The 16879-nt window shown below is 46.2% G+C and overlaps 2 protein-coding genes across 4 annotated transcripts in view; one reads left to right on the plus strand and one right to left on the minus strand.

Annotated features, from left to right (window-relative positions):
• The window catches only part of LOC310892227 (uncharacterized protein), a 111599-nt gene that overhangs the window by 75815 nt on the left and 18905 nt on the right, over window positions 1-16879 (minus strand). The gene's annotated exons all lie outside the window — the stretch shown is intronic.
• Window positions 1-16879, plus strand: part of GAP43 (growth associated protein 43) — a 55191-nt gene that overhangs the window by 18614 nt on the left and 19698 nt on the right. Inside the window, exon 2 of the mRNA XM_083819689.1 lies at window positions 13094-13721. Within this exon, the coding sequence (XP_083675815.1) occupies window positions 13094-13721 (628 nt within the window). The remainder of the gene's footprint in view (window positions 1-13093; window positions 13722-16879) is intronic.

Below are 16879 nucleotides of genomic sequence, written 5' to 3' on the forward strand. Positions count from 1 at the left end.
ATCCCACAAATAACAGAAAAGCCGCATTCCAGAGCTGAATAGGTAATCACTCCCTGTAACAGAATTTGTGGGATTTGTGACTATTTTCATGGCTGAGGCAAAAGTTCATCTGAAAAGTGGAATATAATGGTGCCGTAACCTGGCCACATGACACAGACATTTGCAAACCGTTATCTTTGCTTCGTTTGAGCAGACCTACAATTTGCCTAACTCCAATTTAGGAAGGACTAAGTGTGATTGTTTATGGGTCAATAAATTGGGCTGGCAAGAACCAGCTTTGTCTTGCAATTCCCTGAAGAAGCAGGAATTACGTCTTTCTGCTAAGCAATGGCTCTATATTTTGTATGGTGCTAGGAGAGAGCAAGCTGGTCCCTATAGTATCTGAATTCTTTTTCCTCTGTGAACCAGCATGTGCTGCCTGTGCACTTTCTTGAGTTCAACACACTCCCATTGTCTTGTCTCCTGTTGCTTGTTTCATGGCTTCCTTTCCCAGCACCACAAGGGAGATATATCCCAAGGATGTAGAAATAATAATTATTGTCATCATCGTAAATCCTCATACATTTGGCTCTTCTCACAGTGGGCACCTCTCCCTTCATCTGGAAGCTCACTATTAGTACAATAGGAGCCCGGATGGAAACTCTCTGAGAACCTCTGAAAAGTGGTTGGCTTCCTTCCACTCCGTCTTATTTGTCCTAGCCTGCTTCAGCTATCCAACCTCTTGACATCCTCAGAAAACTTCTAAATGTGCTGAATAGCATCTGGGGGAGGCTGACGGGAAACAGAGCAGTCAGGACTGTGTTTAACAGTCAGCATGGCTTGCTATCTATCTATAGGATACTCAGCCATTCATAAGTTCCCCTAAACTTTTTTATTTTGCCTTTTTTTTCACTGAGTGCTTAGCTATTTTCGTCACCATCTATGTTCATGGCTGCAGCTTTTTCTACTGCCTTTGGGAGTCTGATCCACACACTGATTTATTTTTAGCTACGTCGCTAATTATTATTTTTGTGAGTATAGTGTTTCATTATTCATTAAAGCCGGGGAGACATTTTAGTCATTTCTCAGTAGAGAAAATGTGAATTCAGTAACCAAAGTAAGAACTCTGATTAGGAGTTAAGAGAGCTAGGAAGAATGGCCTGGTAAAGAAGGATGGTATGAAAGGTGAGAGCTATCGACATACAAAGGAGTGTTACTAAGAAAGCAGAAACAAGCTGTTCTCAACATAGACAAGAAGCAGGGGGCTGACTGAAACTCTGGAAAGGAATTTAGTTCACCAAGGGAATAAGCTGTCAGAGAAACCCAGAGAATGATCTTTGGGGGAAATGCCCAAAGACTGATAAGAAGCACTGCTCTTGCAGGGTTGGTTAAATATGAAGAAAATCGGTCCTGCTGCAGTGCACAGGGAGGGCTGAGAGGACCCTGGAGAGGATCCAGCTGGCCATCAGGGCTTTCTAATGATTTGCTCCTCACTCTGTGACAAAGCTGTGTGGTGTGAACTGGTCCTTCCTGGCAGAAGATGAAACACTACACACTTTTCTGATGTTAGACTGTCCATGCATGCATCCCAGTGCTTTCTGTCTGTCTTTGCGCTGGACCATGAGGGAAGAAGGTGCTATTCCACAGGTTCTTCTCAGGATGACAGCTCACTTTCTATATCACATCTGCAGCAGAACAGAAAGAAGTGGAGGGAGCTCTGTGCACTCTGCCTGCCCAGCCATCTCCTTGTTTTCTCGAAGGGTCTCCTTTTCCCTCAGCACCTCTGCCAGGTGGGCTGCTGAGTAAAGCTTTCCACAGGGAGAGCTCCAGGGGTGCCTGGATGTACAGTAAGGTTGCATTACAGATGCACCAGATAAAGTGATCTAAACTGGGTGCCTGGGGAAAACACATTGCCATGCACGGTGCATCGAGGCTCCTGCCATGCTTCCTGACTGAAGAATGGAAAAAAGCCAGAAGACTTTAGGACCAAGATGTGTAAGGCTGTTTGAATCCCTTTTATAATAACAACTTAAAGATGAAATGCCCAGGCAGTGAAAAACTGGAAAGACAAAAGAGCTCACCTACAGCAGGAAGCTTAGAGGAACCTCTGAGTGACAATTACATGTGTCTGTGATATACTAGCCCTTAGGAGAGGTGATTCCAAACACTTCAGGCTTTTTTTTTTTTTTTTCAACATCTATTCACATCTATTCAAAATGTTCCTTTTGGCTGGAGGTTTTTATAGCACTAACTTAGCAGTGTCCACAAAGGGTCTATCTCAGCATGCACTGCAGGCTTGCATCCCCCCTTCCCGTTTTTCAGTAGAGTTGTATACAGCAGAGAAGCAAAGTAGGAAACAAAATGGCTTGAAGCCACATGCGCATTTCCCATAGCTCAGTGCCAGTCTCTAGAATAAGTGATTAAGCCCTGAGGCTGCTCAGCCTCACGTTCAGCTGCCTGTGGCCCCAAAGGATCATTCCAATCAAAGCCGTGCCTGTGCTCTGGTGACAGTCCTACCTGAAGGATGGGAGAGGGGTAAGGCACAGCATTAAGCCTTGGGCGCTCTGCCACTCAGCAGTGACAGCTGCAATCATGGGCTTGGTTCATCAGCTTTACGCCCCCTGGAACACACCGAAGCAGCACAAACGGTGCGTGGTCTCAGACAGACAAGCCCAGGTTCTTGAGCTGTGTCATACAGGCACCCCCTGGAGACCTTTTCAGGTTCTGACAGACACTCTTGCCTCCTTTCAGGATGTTCTTATCCTGCACTGTCAGGAGGGAATAGATAAGAGCACAGCTTAAATATTGCACAATCCTTTGTCTTGCTACAACACCATGCATTTGAGACTCTTGCAACACTAGGAATGCTAATTCAATTAGATTCAGAGTCCTTTTGGAACATAACAATGTCCTCTCTCCCCAGTCGCTTGGAGCAGCAGACCACAGAGGTCTTGTGAAAATTACCCCTGGTGAAAATGATGTTGAAATCAATGGAATTACGCCCCCACTTTAACCATCCAACATTGCATTTGGCCTTGAAATTCCAGTAAGATCTCAGTGCAATTGTTTGTTAATAAGCTGTAGAAACTTCAGGATAGGAGGAACAGAGAGATAAGGCCTAGGTTTTCTCACGGTTTGCTGTGCCAGCAGTATCCCAGAGCTCATAGTGGGCCCACGGACCTATTCCTCTATGTGATATCTCAAGGGTAATTTAACTTAACAAAGGTGAGATTAAGAATGAAGGAGATAGGGGACCTCTCTCCTTTCTCTGCCTCTGCTTGCACATTAAACACATACAAGGAAGGGGAAAAAAAAAAAAGTAGGCCAAGAGTAATTTCACAGAAAGTTTTCTGTAAGGTCTCTGACATCCAAGACATGCTGCTGCTGTGAAAAATTCAGATCTATAAGAGGTGACCATGTCTTGCCCATTGCTTGTAGTGAGTCCATACGCGTGATGTCATGAGAGCCCTGTTTCGTGCCCTGCAGATCATCTGTGGGGCCACCATCAGCACCAGTGGTACCGCTGAAGTGAGGGTGGGTAGAGGGAAAGGCCAGGGCAAGCCAGAGGCAAAAGTAAATCCATATGCCTGATGGCAATCTCTGGGTCAGGCAAGCCCAGATGGGCACAAAGAGCCACAACACAAATCACTGAACTGAGCTGCTGTGAAGATCAGAGCCAGAGCTCAAAGCTGTCATTCTCTGCCTTCAGCAACAAGGCTGACCCCAGTCCTAGTGGTGCCAGGGCTGGTGTTGGCAAGGTCAGGCAACACCACAGAGCAAGAAGCTGAGCCGGCAGAGCCAGTCCTGGCTGGGAAGGAGAGGCAGGGCCACCGAGACCCATTGAACTCTTCAGAACCAGAAGCTGAGGAAAAAAAAAAAAGCTGCCCCTGTAAGGAGATGGAGTCTATACCAATGGGCAGCAGTCTTTACTATGGATTCATTCTCTTTGGGGATCTCTGAGGATACACGATCCTGATACACATGGTTCAGCTCTGCAGTGAGTGTGTGGGATTGGTCTATCTGGAAAAGAAAAAAAGCTTAAGAGATTATGAGTGAGGTATTTTAGGCTGAGCCATTTTAGAGCTGGTTTGTCAAGTTATGTAGGAGACCTGCAAGCCTGGTTGCTTGGTTGTGCTGCAAGCAGCTCTGGTGGTTTGAAAGGTTGTTCTCTGCTCCCTGGGGAGAGGGGAAGCTGTTGGCTGAAGGTGGTGCTGTGGGTTAGGCTCTCTTTCAGGAGGATGGAAAAACAAATGATGAAGGTCTGACCGGGGAGAATAATGAAGAGCAAGAAGGCAACTCTAACTTTACTGTCCTTGCCAGATCTTGATCAAGAATCCTGGTTGTGACTTCTTCAGGTCACCCTGTAACTTCAGTGAGGTGCGGCACCCCTGTCCGCCCAGCCCCAAGTTAATCTGCTGTTTGTGGCTGTGGGCACAGGTAGCAGCTGCAGGCTTTCACCTAGCAGTAACTGCAGTCCAGGAGGAGAGAGACCTTTCCTGCTTTGTGCAGGTGCTAGGTGTAAAGTGGTGAGGGATGCAAGGTCTGGTTGAAATACAATTTCATTGTAGGGCGGTTCAGCGTGGAGCAGCATGGGAAGGCAGTGGAGGCTGTTGCACAGCCACCAGCATTTTCCTAAGGAAACGTTGGTCGACACGAGCATGGTTGATAGGGTGGTCTGTACTGAATGAACAGGATATTCATGAGATCACCTTGCCTCCCCTGCAACACCGCAGCAAAACATCAGATTTCAAGAGCAGAGTAAGCATTGCCCTCTGTGCTTTTCAAGTAGGGTGACACAGAGCTATGAGTGAAGGACCTGGGACCTGAACACCCTTCACTCCTCACCCGGATTTCCTCTCCTGTATCTCCCTGCCACTGTAAAGATGCTGCTCCATCTCATTTCCATCCTCCGCTGTCCAGGAAGGGGAGGGAGCAGGAGAGTCTCTGTCCAGGTCTGTCAGACATCAACCCAATCACTCTGCTTATGGACAGGGCCAGCTCCCCAACAGGGCACTGTTGCTCGCAGGAATAACCTGGCTGCTCCTGGAGAGAAGCCCGTGGAGGGTCCCCAGGACCACTGCTAGCCCAGTGCCATGGAAGTGACAGCCAGGGCTGTGCAGCAAGGTGGCACGTGCCAGAGAAAGCACTACCAGCACTTCTTTCCGCTGTGGCACAGACAGTCATGCCGATCTGCTCCAGGAGACCCTGCTCAGCTATTTAGCTGCCCATTTTCTCTGGGTATTTCTCACTGTCATGGCCTTAGGATGTGGATCAGTGATTTTTTTTCTCCATCTCACCTGCACTCCCCCTTCCTCTTTACTGCACCCCTCTCAGTGTGCCTGTTACTTATTTTCCTCTCTTCATTCAGTGGCTTGGCTTTGGCTAGCTTTTACCTCTTCCCTGCCTTTCCTTTTCTCCTCATTTGGTTCCTGTGTTGTTCCTACTCCTCCAATCTCATTCCTTTCCATCTCTGCCTTGAGCTCTGCCATCTCACTCCTCCAACCTTCCCCCTTACCAGACCAGTCTTTGCAGAGCCTCCTCTATGCACTTAGGGTTTCATCCCCACACCTCCCCGTCCCTGCTCACCTGCAGAGTGGCAAGGCCTGGGGCTGTGCTGGGAGGGGAGGTCACTGCTGCAAGAGCAGAGCCCACCCTGCAAGCAGTTTCCCAAGCCACTGGGAATTAATCTGCACTTTGTTTTCCCTAGTTGCTGGAGATGTTTGCCTGACTTTAACAAACCTATAAGTGCTTTCTTAGAAGATAATTGCCCTCATTCCCAATGAAATAAATTAAAATAATAATAATAAAAAAGGAAAGAATACAGCCCCATGGTTATCATCAAGCAGGGAGGAACCTACTTGATGCTCTGCTCTCCCTCGTCACTAGGTTGAGTGATTTCATGGCATTAGGGTTAGTTGCTGCCAGCAGGAGGTACCAGAAGAAATTCAAGGCTAACAGGCAGTTTAAAAAGCAGGTTTAGAGACTGGATGGTCCTGGGGCTGAGGCTTTCATGGTTACTCTGCTGGCTGCAAAAACCCTGGACAAAGCATCAGGGAGCACCAGTAGGCTGAACTAGTGATAGGGCCCCAGCCTAGCTGCTCATGGACTGATGGTCTCAGCACAAAATGCCTCACAATTCTGAGGTGCAACCCGGGAAAGGTCAAATTAACCCCAGAGAACAGCAATGGAAGGGCTTGCAGTATCTCTGCCTGCAATTTATTGAGGCTGGAGAGAAGTAGGGACATTTCCCACCACCGGAGCTGCGTGCAGACCTGTGTTCCCACAGAGGGGATGGGGTAAGAGCTGCTGCTTCATGTGGAAGTGGCTCCAGAGACACTGCGTAACCCTGGGCTCTGGGGAGGCTTGGCAGCTGCCTGCATGAAATCTCAGGGAAGCAACTCGGAGCTGTAAATTACCCTCTGGCCCTTGGCTGTGGCTAGAGCAGAAGGAAATGTGTCCAGCCCTCACTGGGGGACGGGCGCTCTGGGCCATCAGAGATCAACAACAAATCCCCAAACATTTTTGTGGAGGCTAAAACTGAACATGAAAAGAGGAAGAGAGAGAGCGAGAGAGAAAAGGTGGGGAGGGAGGGAGATAATTCAGGATTTCATTGCCTGTTCATGGTCAGCAGAGTATGCAGGGATTCAGAGTGTGAAGGTGATACTTTAAAATAATTCCCATAGCAGCAACCATCCTTGCCAGAACCACCCAGAATGGGACCACCCAAACCACAGTCTGAGTCTGGATGAAACTTCTCTATAGTCCAGTGACATCCAAGTTTTTGTCTGTCTAAGCACATCTGCAGCAGAAATCTCATTTTCTATGAATGGGCTTTTCTAACCAAAGCATAGTTCAAATGATTTTTTTCACCCTTTTGATGAATTTCTTCATCATGGTCTATTTTAAAAGAGAATTTACACTGTTTGCTTCGACACCTTCCTGCTTCATTCCCAGGCTTCAGCCCCTTGATCTGAACATCTACTCTGTCTCCTTCTGGAGCAAAACAGGTATTTTCCTCCAAAAAGGAGACCAGGCACAGCTGACAGCACAGTATGTGCCAAAATCCAACCTGAAGCAAATCTGTTGATCCTGAAGCATGGATGTTGATCATGCCAAGCACACAAGACCTTCAGTACAGTCCACACAGACCTTGTGCTCTCAAGTGTCTTCACGCACTTAGGCCTTACCCCAGGGTAAACACATGCCCTTGACATCTACGATGTAAAAGCACCACTCTGGTGGGCTGTAACTCAGTCCTGTCTCTGGGTTTTTGAGCAGAAAGATGAGTGGATACATCCTGTGCCCCACGACCACAGGCATGCTACACAGAGCCCAGATGAGACCCAAGGCAAGTGCTGGACATGAGCCACTTTGCATCAGCTGCATGTGCAAGGCTCTTCTTTCTCTGGCCCAGCCTGCAGAGGCAGCGTAGGCATTACTGATTCCTTTCTCCATTTAACTACTGGAGTAGTTAGTGCTTCAAGGTAGTAGATGACACTGTGGTTCACCACCAGCTTGACAGAGTGACAAATGCAAGAGAGATTCAAAAAACAAGTGAGGAATGTGTAATGGATTTATTGAGAAAGCACACTGAAAATACCTAGATGGGTCTAATTTAGGTTATTTTCCACCTCTCTTCTCATACACATAAGCATAACATCCACCCACCTGCCTGACCATCATTAGCCTGTTCCATTCCAGGTACCGTAAAACAGAGGGGAAATTTCACGTGTGAAAGGATCTCATAGAAAAAAGGATGGAAACTTGATCATTGCTAGAGGATTTGAAACTAGAGAGCTGATACCCTGCTAGTTACACACTGGGGAACCATCCTGCATAAGCCTTTGGAGACATGAATTAACCTTTTCTCTCTCAAGGGTGTTTTTCCCACCATCACCATAGCCAGCCTGGGAAAAAAAGGAACTCTGTTTGTTTCCTCACCTCGCAGACAGGTTGTACTGAGAGGTGCCATCCTCTAGCCAGGTGTCTTCACACCATTTAACTGGGTTAAAAAAAGCTGTTCTCTGTGCTAAATTGCTTCCTCACTTCACAAGGCGTGAAAGTCTTTTCTCTCTCATGCGTCCATGCTTCACTCCTTCTGGGAAGACAGCTGGTCTTTTTTAGTAATGCATTTTGCTCCTTAAATGCTGTCTCTGAGACAAATCAGGTCACTGAGCCAAGCCCACAAAAGCTTTGAGGTGACTCAGTCTTGTGAAATCAGTGAGAATCAGGTGCCTAAATTTCGTTGTGAGTCTGGGCCCAAGTGACCTTGAATGACATCAGTCAAACATACGTTGTGTTCTAGCCAAGATTAGAGCATGGTTTGAGATGTACCTTAACCCCACAGATACCCCGGGTGGTTAGTTGATTCAGCACTACTTTACCTAGTCAGCGGAAGGAAAGGTTTCCACACACACCTTAGTGCAGGTGTCACGGAAATGTCATTTTTTTCTTAATATGAGGGTCTCTCTCCAACCCATCATCCAAAACACAGAGCTACATGATTGTTTTTCTGTCCTTCCTCTGTGGTTACAGTTCATTGCTCTATCTGCTCTTCTCAAACACAAATCAGCCCCTCTGATGCCAGGCCATGAGGTGCACCACAAGAGAGAAATGGATAAATGGCAAGCAAAGACAGAAACACAGTTTCCTCCTTTCTTGCTTTGCCTATGTGTGGCTGTAAATACACTGATGTGGAAAACATCTGATTTCTCCATTTCACCTTTCTTGCCATACCAGCATGTGGGGTGTTTAGATGGGCCTAGAGGTTAAAGCAATGCCTTCTTCACTCTTTGTCATGTTTTGATGCCTCTGTAAGCTTTGCTTTTGGAGATGGAAGGTAGTAAGGTGGCCAAATTAGAAATCTTGGGGCCATGGGTCAATGCAATTTCCACATTCCTGTTACCTAAGAACTAACCTCTTCCCTATCTGTGTCCTCCACATTCATTTCTCATCTCCTAATCTGAGCTATGTGACAGCAAGGAAAGTCTCACTCGCAGGAACAGTCTGCCTGGGAAGGGATGTCCTAGAAACCTGGAGGTGTGGCAGACAAGCAGATGGAGACGGTGAGAGGATCATCCCTCTCAGATCGGAAAGATGATGTGGGCTGTGTAGATAGCGACATAAAAGCGTAGCAGTGCATTTCATGAGGGCGAAGCTTTCCCCATTGGCTTCAGTGGGTATGCGGAGAAGTCCAAATGAAAAAGGATGTGTTTGACTATGTATATCCCTTATTACATTCATATAGCTATGTATCATCCAGCCTCAGTGTATTCAAGTCCTACCACTGAAAGATCTATGATTTGTTTCACACTAAAAGAAACAGGACATTTTCTCCATGCAGAATGAGAATACATTGCAGGCACACTTAAAAAATCATGAATATTTCAATATTAAGTACTAGTGTGAGTTTCCTTTACACATAAATGTGTAGATGAAAGGGGTTTGTGATCAAATAACAATATATGAAACTTATCCTTACCGGATCTGATTTTTGGCTGGGGGCTCTATATTCTGTACAAACATGAATAATAATAGCCACTTTTATACCAGAAGTCACAATACTATGACCAAGTTGTCATACACGCATGGCAGATAGATAAGACAGAGAGATTTCTTGTTTTCCACTGTGATGCTTTTGAATACATCCTGGCAAGGCTGACTCACCCTTTTAGCTTTCCAAGGAAGATAAATTGCTTTCCAGGAGCTTCATTGTATACAGGTTATTTCTGAGCAGCTTCCTTAATTAAGGTTTATCTGTTGTGTGCATAATCCACAGATGAAGAGCCCTTGTCTCTTTCTGTGAGAACAGAAGATTCCCTCTGAACAATCTGTTTCTCACCCAACCCATTGTTACACAACATGACATACATACCAGATAGATATCGTGTCCTACCCCAGAAGTAGCTGCAGGCCAGTAGCCTGAAAATAAGTCATTTCAAATGCTCAGGGTGCTTCAGTGGGGAAAACCTGAATAGAAATGGGATTCCTGAGGTCCACTAAGAGCCATCCAAGCTGGCACAGACACACTGTTAGTACATTTCTGTCATTCATGACCTTAAACCCCATCTCTGCCCCAGCCTCGTATTCCTTATCTTTTATATCTGAATTGATGCTGAAAGTGCCCCATTGGAAATATATTTTGCAACCGTGAACCTTGCGATCTGGCAAGGACTCAAACTTGATGTCATCCCAACTGGGATAAGAGGACAATGATGTCATCAGAATAGCAAGAGAGCCTTTTAGCTCTGTAATGCAGTAGGTGTGGGTGAGAGCTTTCATTCTGACATCCTTGGAGAGAAAAAGCGCTCTCCTTACCCTGCCAGGTAAAGGTGAGCCCTGCAGGGCAGCAGAGTCACAGCTCTCCAGGATGTCATGTGTCAGAAGAGGAGGAGAGCCCACCCTATGGTTCCCCTGGTTCCTGCTCCTGCTAGCAGCAGGAAGGAGAGAAGACCTTGCAGGGTTACAATGCCCAGATAACAGGGTAACTCCAGGGGAAGAAGTCACCAATGCATGCAACAGGTCACATTTCATCAGAGCTGTCCTGGTTGGTTCAGAAGGTACCTGAGATGTGAGAGCAGCAAGGCTAGTGGCAAGAGAACTCTCCCTTCATCTTTTGGTTTCATCTTTTGTTCCAAGATTAACAATTTTGTCATGATCACTAGTGGTTTTGGAGGAATCAGATATATAGTACTGGACTTCTAGTGTCTTGTAGGTATCTTTCCAGCCTCCCACTCCTGCCGCTGTTTGAAATTGGCCACAGACCTTAGTGAAAGAGAGTCAAAGCTAGGGCATCCAAGTGTTACCTGATGCTAGAATGAAATACCTAGTCCATGCCCATATTGCTGTGGCTTCAGTGTAATGCAGACATATTCAAGCTCTCCATAAACAGGCTAGTCCATAATGTTGCCACAGTGATTCAGGACTTAGTGCGAACTGCAAAACTTGCCTAAGGAGCAGGGTAGATGAACCTGTGCAGGACTTTGCATAACTTGTCTGGATCACAGCTCTTCCCCAAACCTGCTAGTTTAAAGCTACTTTGGATTTGCTTTCATCCCCTTGTGCTGAAATGAGGTTGAAGAGCTTCCCCCAGATGCTGAATAACACGGTGCAACATTAGCTATACAAGCAAAAGACACACGTAAATGGTTACAACATGTGTCGTCCTTACACATAACCATCCCCTGCTGCCTGATGAGCTGCCATGAACACAAAAGCCCACTTTCCAGACCACACCACTTAGTGGTCTTGGGGAAGCGCAGCTGTAACTGCTCAGCTCTGCCCCTCTGACAGCTACAGCCACCATTTTGTTCCCAGGTGCCAGCAGGAACATAACCTCTTATGCCAAATTGTGTGCATTAATATCAGTTGCGCATTTATTCATAGGCTCTTTCATTCACCCCCTACATAAACATGCTGATAACTAATTTTGCTGCCAGGTTTACGTCCTAGAGTGTTCAGACCATCCTCAGATGTGTGGAGCAGCTCTTTTCTTTCATGATTTGGGGTTGCTCGTTCTTTGGTCACTGTACCCACTTAAGATCATCCCTGTTTACCTGGGGAATGATCCTGCCTGGGCACCAGTGCCAGGGCAGGGGACCCTGTCCCAACCGGTGGCCCCAACTGGATATGGTGGGTACCACCTCTGGCATGCTGGCGGCCACGCGTTTGGCTCACTGGCATGGCTTTGCCCACACGTGGGTGACTGACCCTGTCTCACATCGGTGCTTGCACCCTGCAGGGGGAACGACCGCCTCCAGTCTGTTTCCCAGTGACTGCTGCCAGTTTGTCCCATCAGCGGCCACCCTCTTCACATGCAGGGCATTTCCAGTGCCATGTGTGCATAATGCAGCATCTCCTTCTCCCTTATTCCTGCTGCACTCTTTATAAGTGTGTTGATAGACTATGTCTTCTCTCTGCTCTTCTGGTCCCGGGCCTTTCCCCATATGGCATCTCTCAGTTGCAGTGGCCTAAGGAGCGGTTTCCTCTTCCCACACAAGAAAAAATGCTTGCTATCTTTCTCAGCCAGCTCGTTTTCTTTCTTTTGTGACCTGAGCCAGCGCTGGAAACCAGGTGCAGACAGCAAAGAGGCCAGTGCCTCTGCTTCAGAGTGGCTCTTTTGAATGCTTCCCATTGGGAATATTAATAGAACGGTGTCCTTTCATCAATATGCAGCTGAGCTGCTACTTGCCCAAGAGCTGCTAAATTACTGGGCTGAAGCATGAGATGTCCTGTACTTTCAGTGGGAGTTTGCAAGCGGAGCATTATCTGTCTGCAGCAGACAGCATGAAGCACAGGCTCTGTTTTGGTCCCATTTAGGACTTTAATGCATGTCTTAAGTCTAAAAAACATGGGGAATGTCTGTTCTGTGTTGTAAGGCTGAATTCCACCCAATAGAGAAATAATAATCATCTGCTGGAATGGGAAATACTGATATCTATCTGCCTACTACTCCTTCATTGAAACCATGAGTGGGGAGCAGAGAAAAAGTGCTTGAAGTGCTTGCAGACAGGGCATTTGTGAGGCGTGTATGTGTGTGTGTCTGGCAGCATGCATCTGCCTAGGGTGGGTAGCAGTACTATTCTCTACAGGCAATCCTGAACCAAAAAGCTATAAAGCACAAAGCACTTGGTGTCATTAGAGTCACACACCTGTGAAACAAGGTATCATTAAAAGGGAACAAAGACTTGAAGGCATAGGTGGATTTGGAAAGACGGTGAAATTTGCCCTTGGAGAGTGTTTTGAAAATGACTAGGGGAAAAAGACTGGTAAATTTCAAAATGGATGGGAAAATAAATCATGGCAATAGTGACAACCCAGCTGGTGCAAGCCTTTCCACACAGCCAAGGTGCTCTCAGTGTTGCTGACAGAGATGATGAGGTGCTTTAAATTCCTGTTACAAAAGCCCTGTGTCTGTTCAGCCCTAGGATGAAATTAGAGCCACCTGGCTTCAAAGCCTTGCCAAATCGAAAGGCTGCTTCAAAACTTGTCACCTGTTAGGAGGAGGGGAAGGTGGGACACTCCAAATTAAACGAGAGCCTGGGCTACACCAGAAGAAGTCTTAACTTATCTACCTGTTTTCTCCTCTGCCTTCCTCCCTTGTTCTTTCTCCAAGGTTGAAAAAAATGAGGATGGGGACCAAAAGATTGAGCAAGATGGCATCAAACCAGAAGATAAAGCTCATAAGGCAGCCACCAAAATCCAGGCCAGCTTCCGCGGACACATAACAAGGAAAAAGCTCAAGGGAGAGAAGAAGGGGGATGCCCCGGCATCTGAGAGCGAGGCCGCCGACAAGAAGGACGAAGGCCCTGCTGGTGGAGCGGCCGAGAACAAAGAGAGCGAGGCTCCCGCTGCCACAGAGGCTGCTGCCGCTGACAGTGCCCAGCTGGAGGAGGCCAGCAAAGACAGCAGCGCGCCAGCGGAGGAGAAAAAAGGAGACGGAGCCGCTGACACGGGCTCAGAGCAGCCAGCCCCACAGGCTGCCACTCCTGCTGCCTCCTCGGAGGAAAAGTCTGCTGCTGCCGCCGCCGCCGAAACGGAAAGTGCCACTAAAGCTTCCACTGATAACTCGCCGTCCTTGAAGGCTGACGAAGCCCAAGACAAAGAGGAGCCTAAACAAGCCGACGTGCCTGCTGCTGACACCACTGCCACCACCACCCCTGCCGCAGAGGATGCTACTGCCAAGGCAACAGCGCAACCCCAAATGGAGACAGTGGAGAGCAGCCAAACCGAAGAGAAGACAGGTGAGTGAATGCCTCGGCAGGGAGTGGGCCTCTCCAGAAATGGATGCCTCCCTAGGTATCTTGGGGATGCATCTGAGGCTGGCCAACAAGGGTCAGCAGAGGAATCAGAATGAGGGTTAAGAAGGGAATCCATTTTAGGGGCAGGGGATGTGCATGCTCTTGCTTAACACCCTTTCCTCTGCTTCCCAGCAGCTTTTGGAAAAACTGCATCTCTTCTTGAGGCTCTTGCTCCTCTAGGTGGAGGTGCCATTTAGGCCTTTTTTTTGTGGAGCCAGTCAACTGTGGGGCTTGGAGGAGCCTGGAGAGCTCCCAGGCTCTGCATACACTAAAAAGGGAGGTGAACTTCCTAAGTCACACCAACACACAGCTCCAGTGGGGTAACAAAACAGCCCAAGCTGATATCAGCTCACTGGAGACTGCCAGCTAGAGCTGGAAATCTCACAAGGTAAAAGCCCTCTCATACTGCAGGCGGCCATTCATCCTTCCTGGTGGGATGGTAAAGAAGGAGCCAACAGGGTCTTTTTCTCATCTGCCTGTGAATGGGTGAGATTGTTGGTACAACTCCATCCTCATAAGGAACATATTATCAGCATCACTTTCATCCAAACCAGTACTACTTTTAGCCTCTCTACTCAGACCAGCCTATGACAGCCATGCATATCACTTGCATGAATCTTTTAGACATGTGTCAGCTGGGTTAGACCCACATGATAATGGGATCAGGTAGGGAAAGGGAAGCTTAAAGGCCCTGACAGCTCTGTGAATGAGGACAGAAGAGAGAGTTGAATACAAACGATCGCTCTAGGAGGTATTTTCAATTCTTTGCTCCTGACCAAGCTGCAAGTCTGTTTAACTAGTTCCCCTGGGAAGAAGTGAAAGTTTTGAGAGGCAAAAGTGAGCATTTTTGACAGTGGCATAGTGTTTACAAACCATAAAGAAGAGCTGTTTTTGAATTACAATACTGAGACTGGTAGAAAATATGTCAAAGGCCTGGGGATGCTTTTGCTCTTGTTCCTTACCTTCCTTACATTATCAAAGAAAGATAAATAAAAGAAAGTTTACATCAGAAGTAGGCACCATGTGAAACCCAATCAAGAGGAAGTGCCAAGCATAACTGGCCTCCACATTCATGAGACACTCAGTTGTAGAAGGCATTCTGCATTCATTAGCTCATTGAGGAACAAATGTGGTTTATTGCCTTGAAGTTCATAAACAGCCTTATATAAATGCTATAGAGCCCCTACATCCAATCTTACATTTACCAATGTTTCTTTGCATTTCATTTGGTCCGCTACTTTTTTTTGGTCACAAATTACAATTCCTGCACTTTAATTAGACTTCCGTCTTCATAGGTAGCTTAGGGCTTCAGGTAACTCTGTACCCACTCTGCAAAGTGGAAAGATAAGGAAGAACTTATCTAAAACTACCGATAAGCACCGAGAAAGGAGCTCATGCAAAACAATTGTGATTTAATGTGTGGACAAGGGGAGCTGTCCTGAAGGGTTTGACTCTAAGCTGAATGAACGTAATAACAAAGAGATGCTTGTTTTTCTTCCTTTCACCTGAACTGTTTCTAGAGATAAGCCTTGAACTTGCATCTGCCATGTTGGCTTTTTGTGATCCAGGTCTCTAGTTCTTTGTTTTCACTTTATGTGATGAGTTGAGTGGCAAAATAAATGTTATGTGATTTGAGAAATCCAATCTGGTATGCTGCATGCTGTACTTGTTTTTATACATGGGCAAAGGTATAAACATCAATGGTAAAAATAGGACAGAGCGAATCAGTGTTTTGGGGCTCTGTGTACACAGAATAATGAGTGCAAATTAACTCTTATTTAAGATCTGCAATGCCTTATTCCTAAACAGGAATAGTGATTCTGTTTTGCATTAATATCCTATTTTTATTCAGATTAATCTGCTTTAATGGTTGGAGATAGGAAATTTATAGTAGCAGACTATTTCATTTGCTTAATTTTACCTGTTTTCAATCATTGGTAATCAAAGAATGGTTTATTTCTATTCAGTATTCTGAGTTATTTGCAGCTATCTTCCCCATAGTCTTGTTGGCCTTAGCATCACTCGAAGTGGGAACATTACAATTTAATACACATTTGCACATGATACTGCTACTTATGTAAATATCTAGCCAATGGAATAAGTTATAAAATCTACAATCAAATATATATTAAAAAATGAGCTTTTAGTGATTATTTGACCGTTCAAGGCTAGTATGTGCATCTGTTCAGACTCATTCAATATGCATGCAGTAATACTCAAGCTTACAAATGTTTGCAGAAAGCAAACATGGAAGGTGTGTGGCCACAGTTAAACTGATATTCTCTTTAAAATGTTAATGAATATAGATTTTTTTTTTTTTCTGAATTCCAATTCAGGGATGATATCAGCCTTCCAGTCACAAACTCGAACAGCTGGGTAAGTGCCCCCTGAGCCATGCAAGAAGGAAATGAAGAAAGATTAAATAGGTCTTCTTGTCCGTCTTTTTGAGGATGCTGGGCTGTGTTCTAAAATACACTCTACAGTACAATGGTCAGAATACTAAGAAGCTGCTTTCGCTTCAAAGCATCTTCCATAGAAGAGCATCATCACCAAATTAAAGATCCCACAAGTAGGAAATATTTCCTAATAGAAAGCCTTAGTTCTCTTTTTTCCTATCTTCATCCCGTTACTCCCTCTCATCTGTTTAAGCCGCTCTGTTTCTCTCTTGGTACTCACTCCTTCTGTAGGCTTAAAGACATGCCTCAACATTTCTTCCAGCCTTTCCCCAGCAAACACAGCACTGGTGGTTGCTGGCATGGCTGCAATAGTTTGGTCATTCATGAAAGAGGGAGGGCTACCAAACATCTGCCACTTCTGTACTCCGCCAGCCTGGGGACAGATCCTCTTTCAGCTTCATCAATCCCCTTCTCCCAGAAGTTGTCCCCTTGGCTTTCAAAGGTCATTTCTTATCGTTTCTGTGATTGAAGACTGGCACAGTAGCACACAGTGTCAAGCTGCCAAAAATAAATCAAATTGGCTCCTAGCCAATGTCATCGGTTGGCTGGTTGCCATAGCATGCTTGGCTGCTACTACTGCGAGGCGTGCCGACCATGCTACTTTTGTGCAGTGATGATCATCTGCCTCGAATTTTACTACAATGG

This window comes from Anser anser (assembly GCF_964211835.1).
Source record: "Anser anser genome assembly, chromosome: 1".
NCBI classification, from domain to species: Eukaryota; Metazoa; Chordata; class Aves; order Anseriformes; family Anatidae; genus Anser; species Anser anser.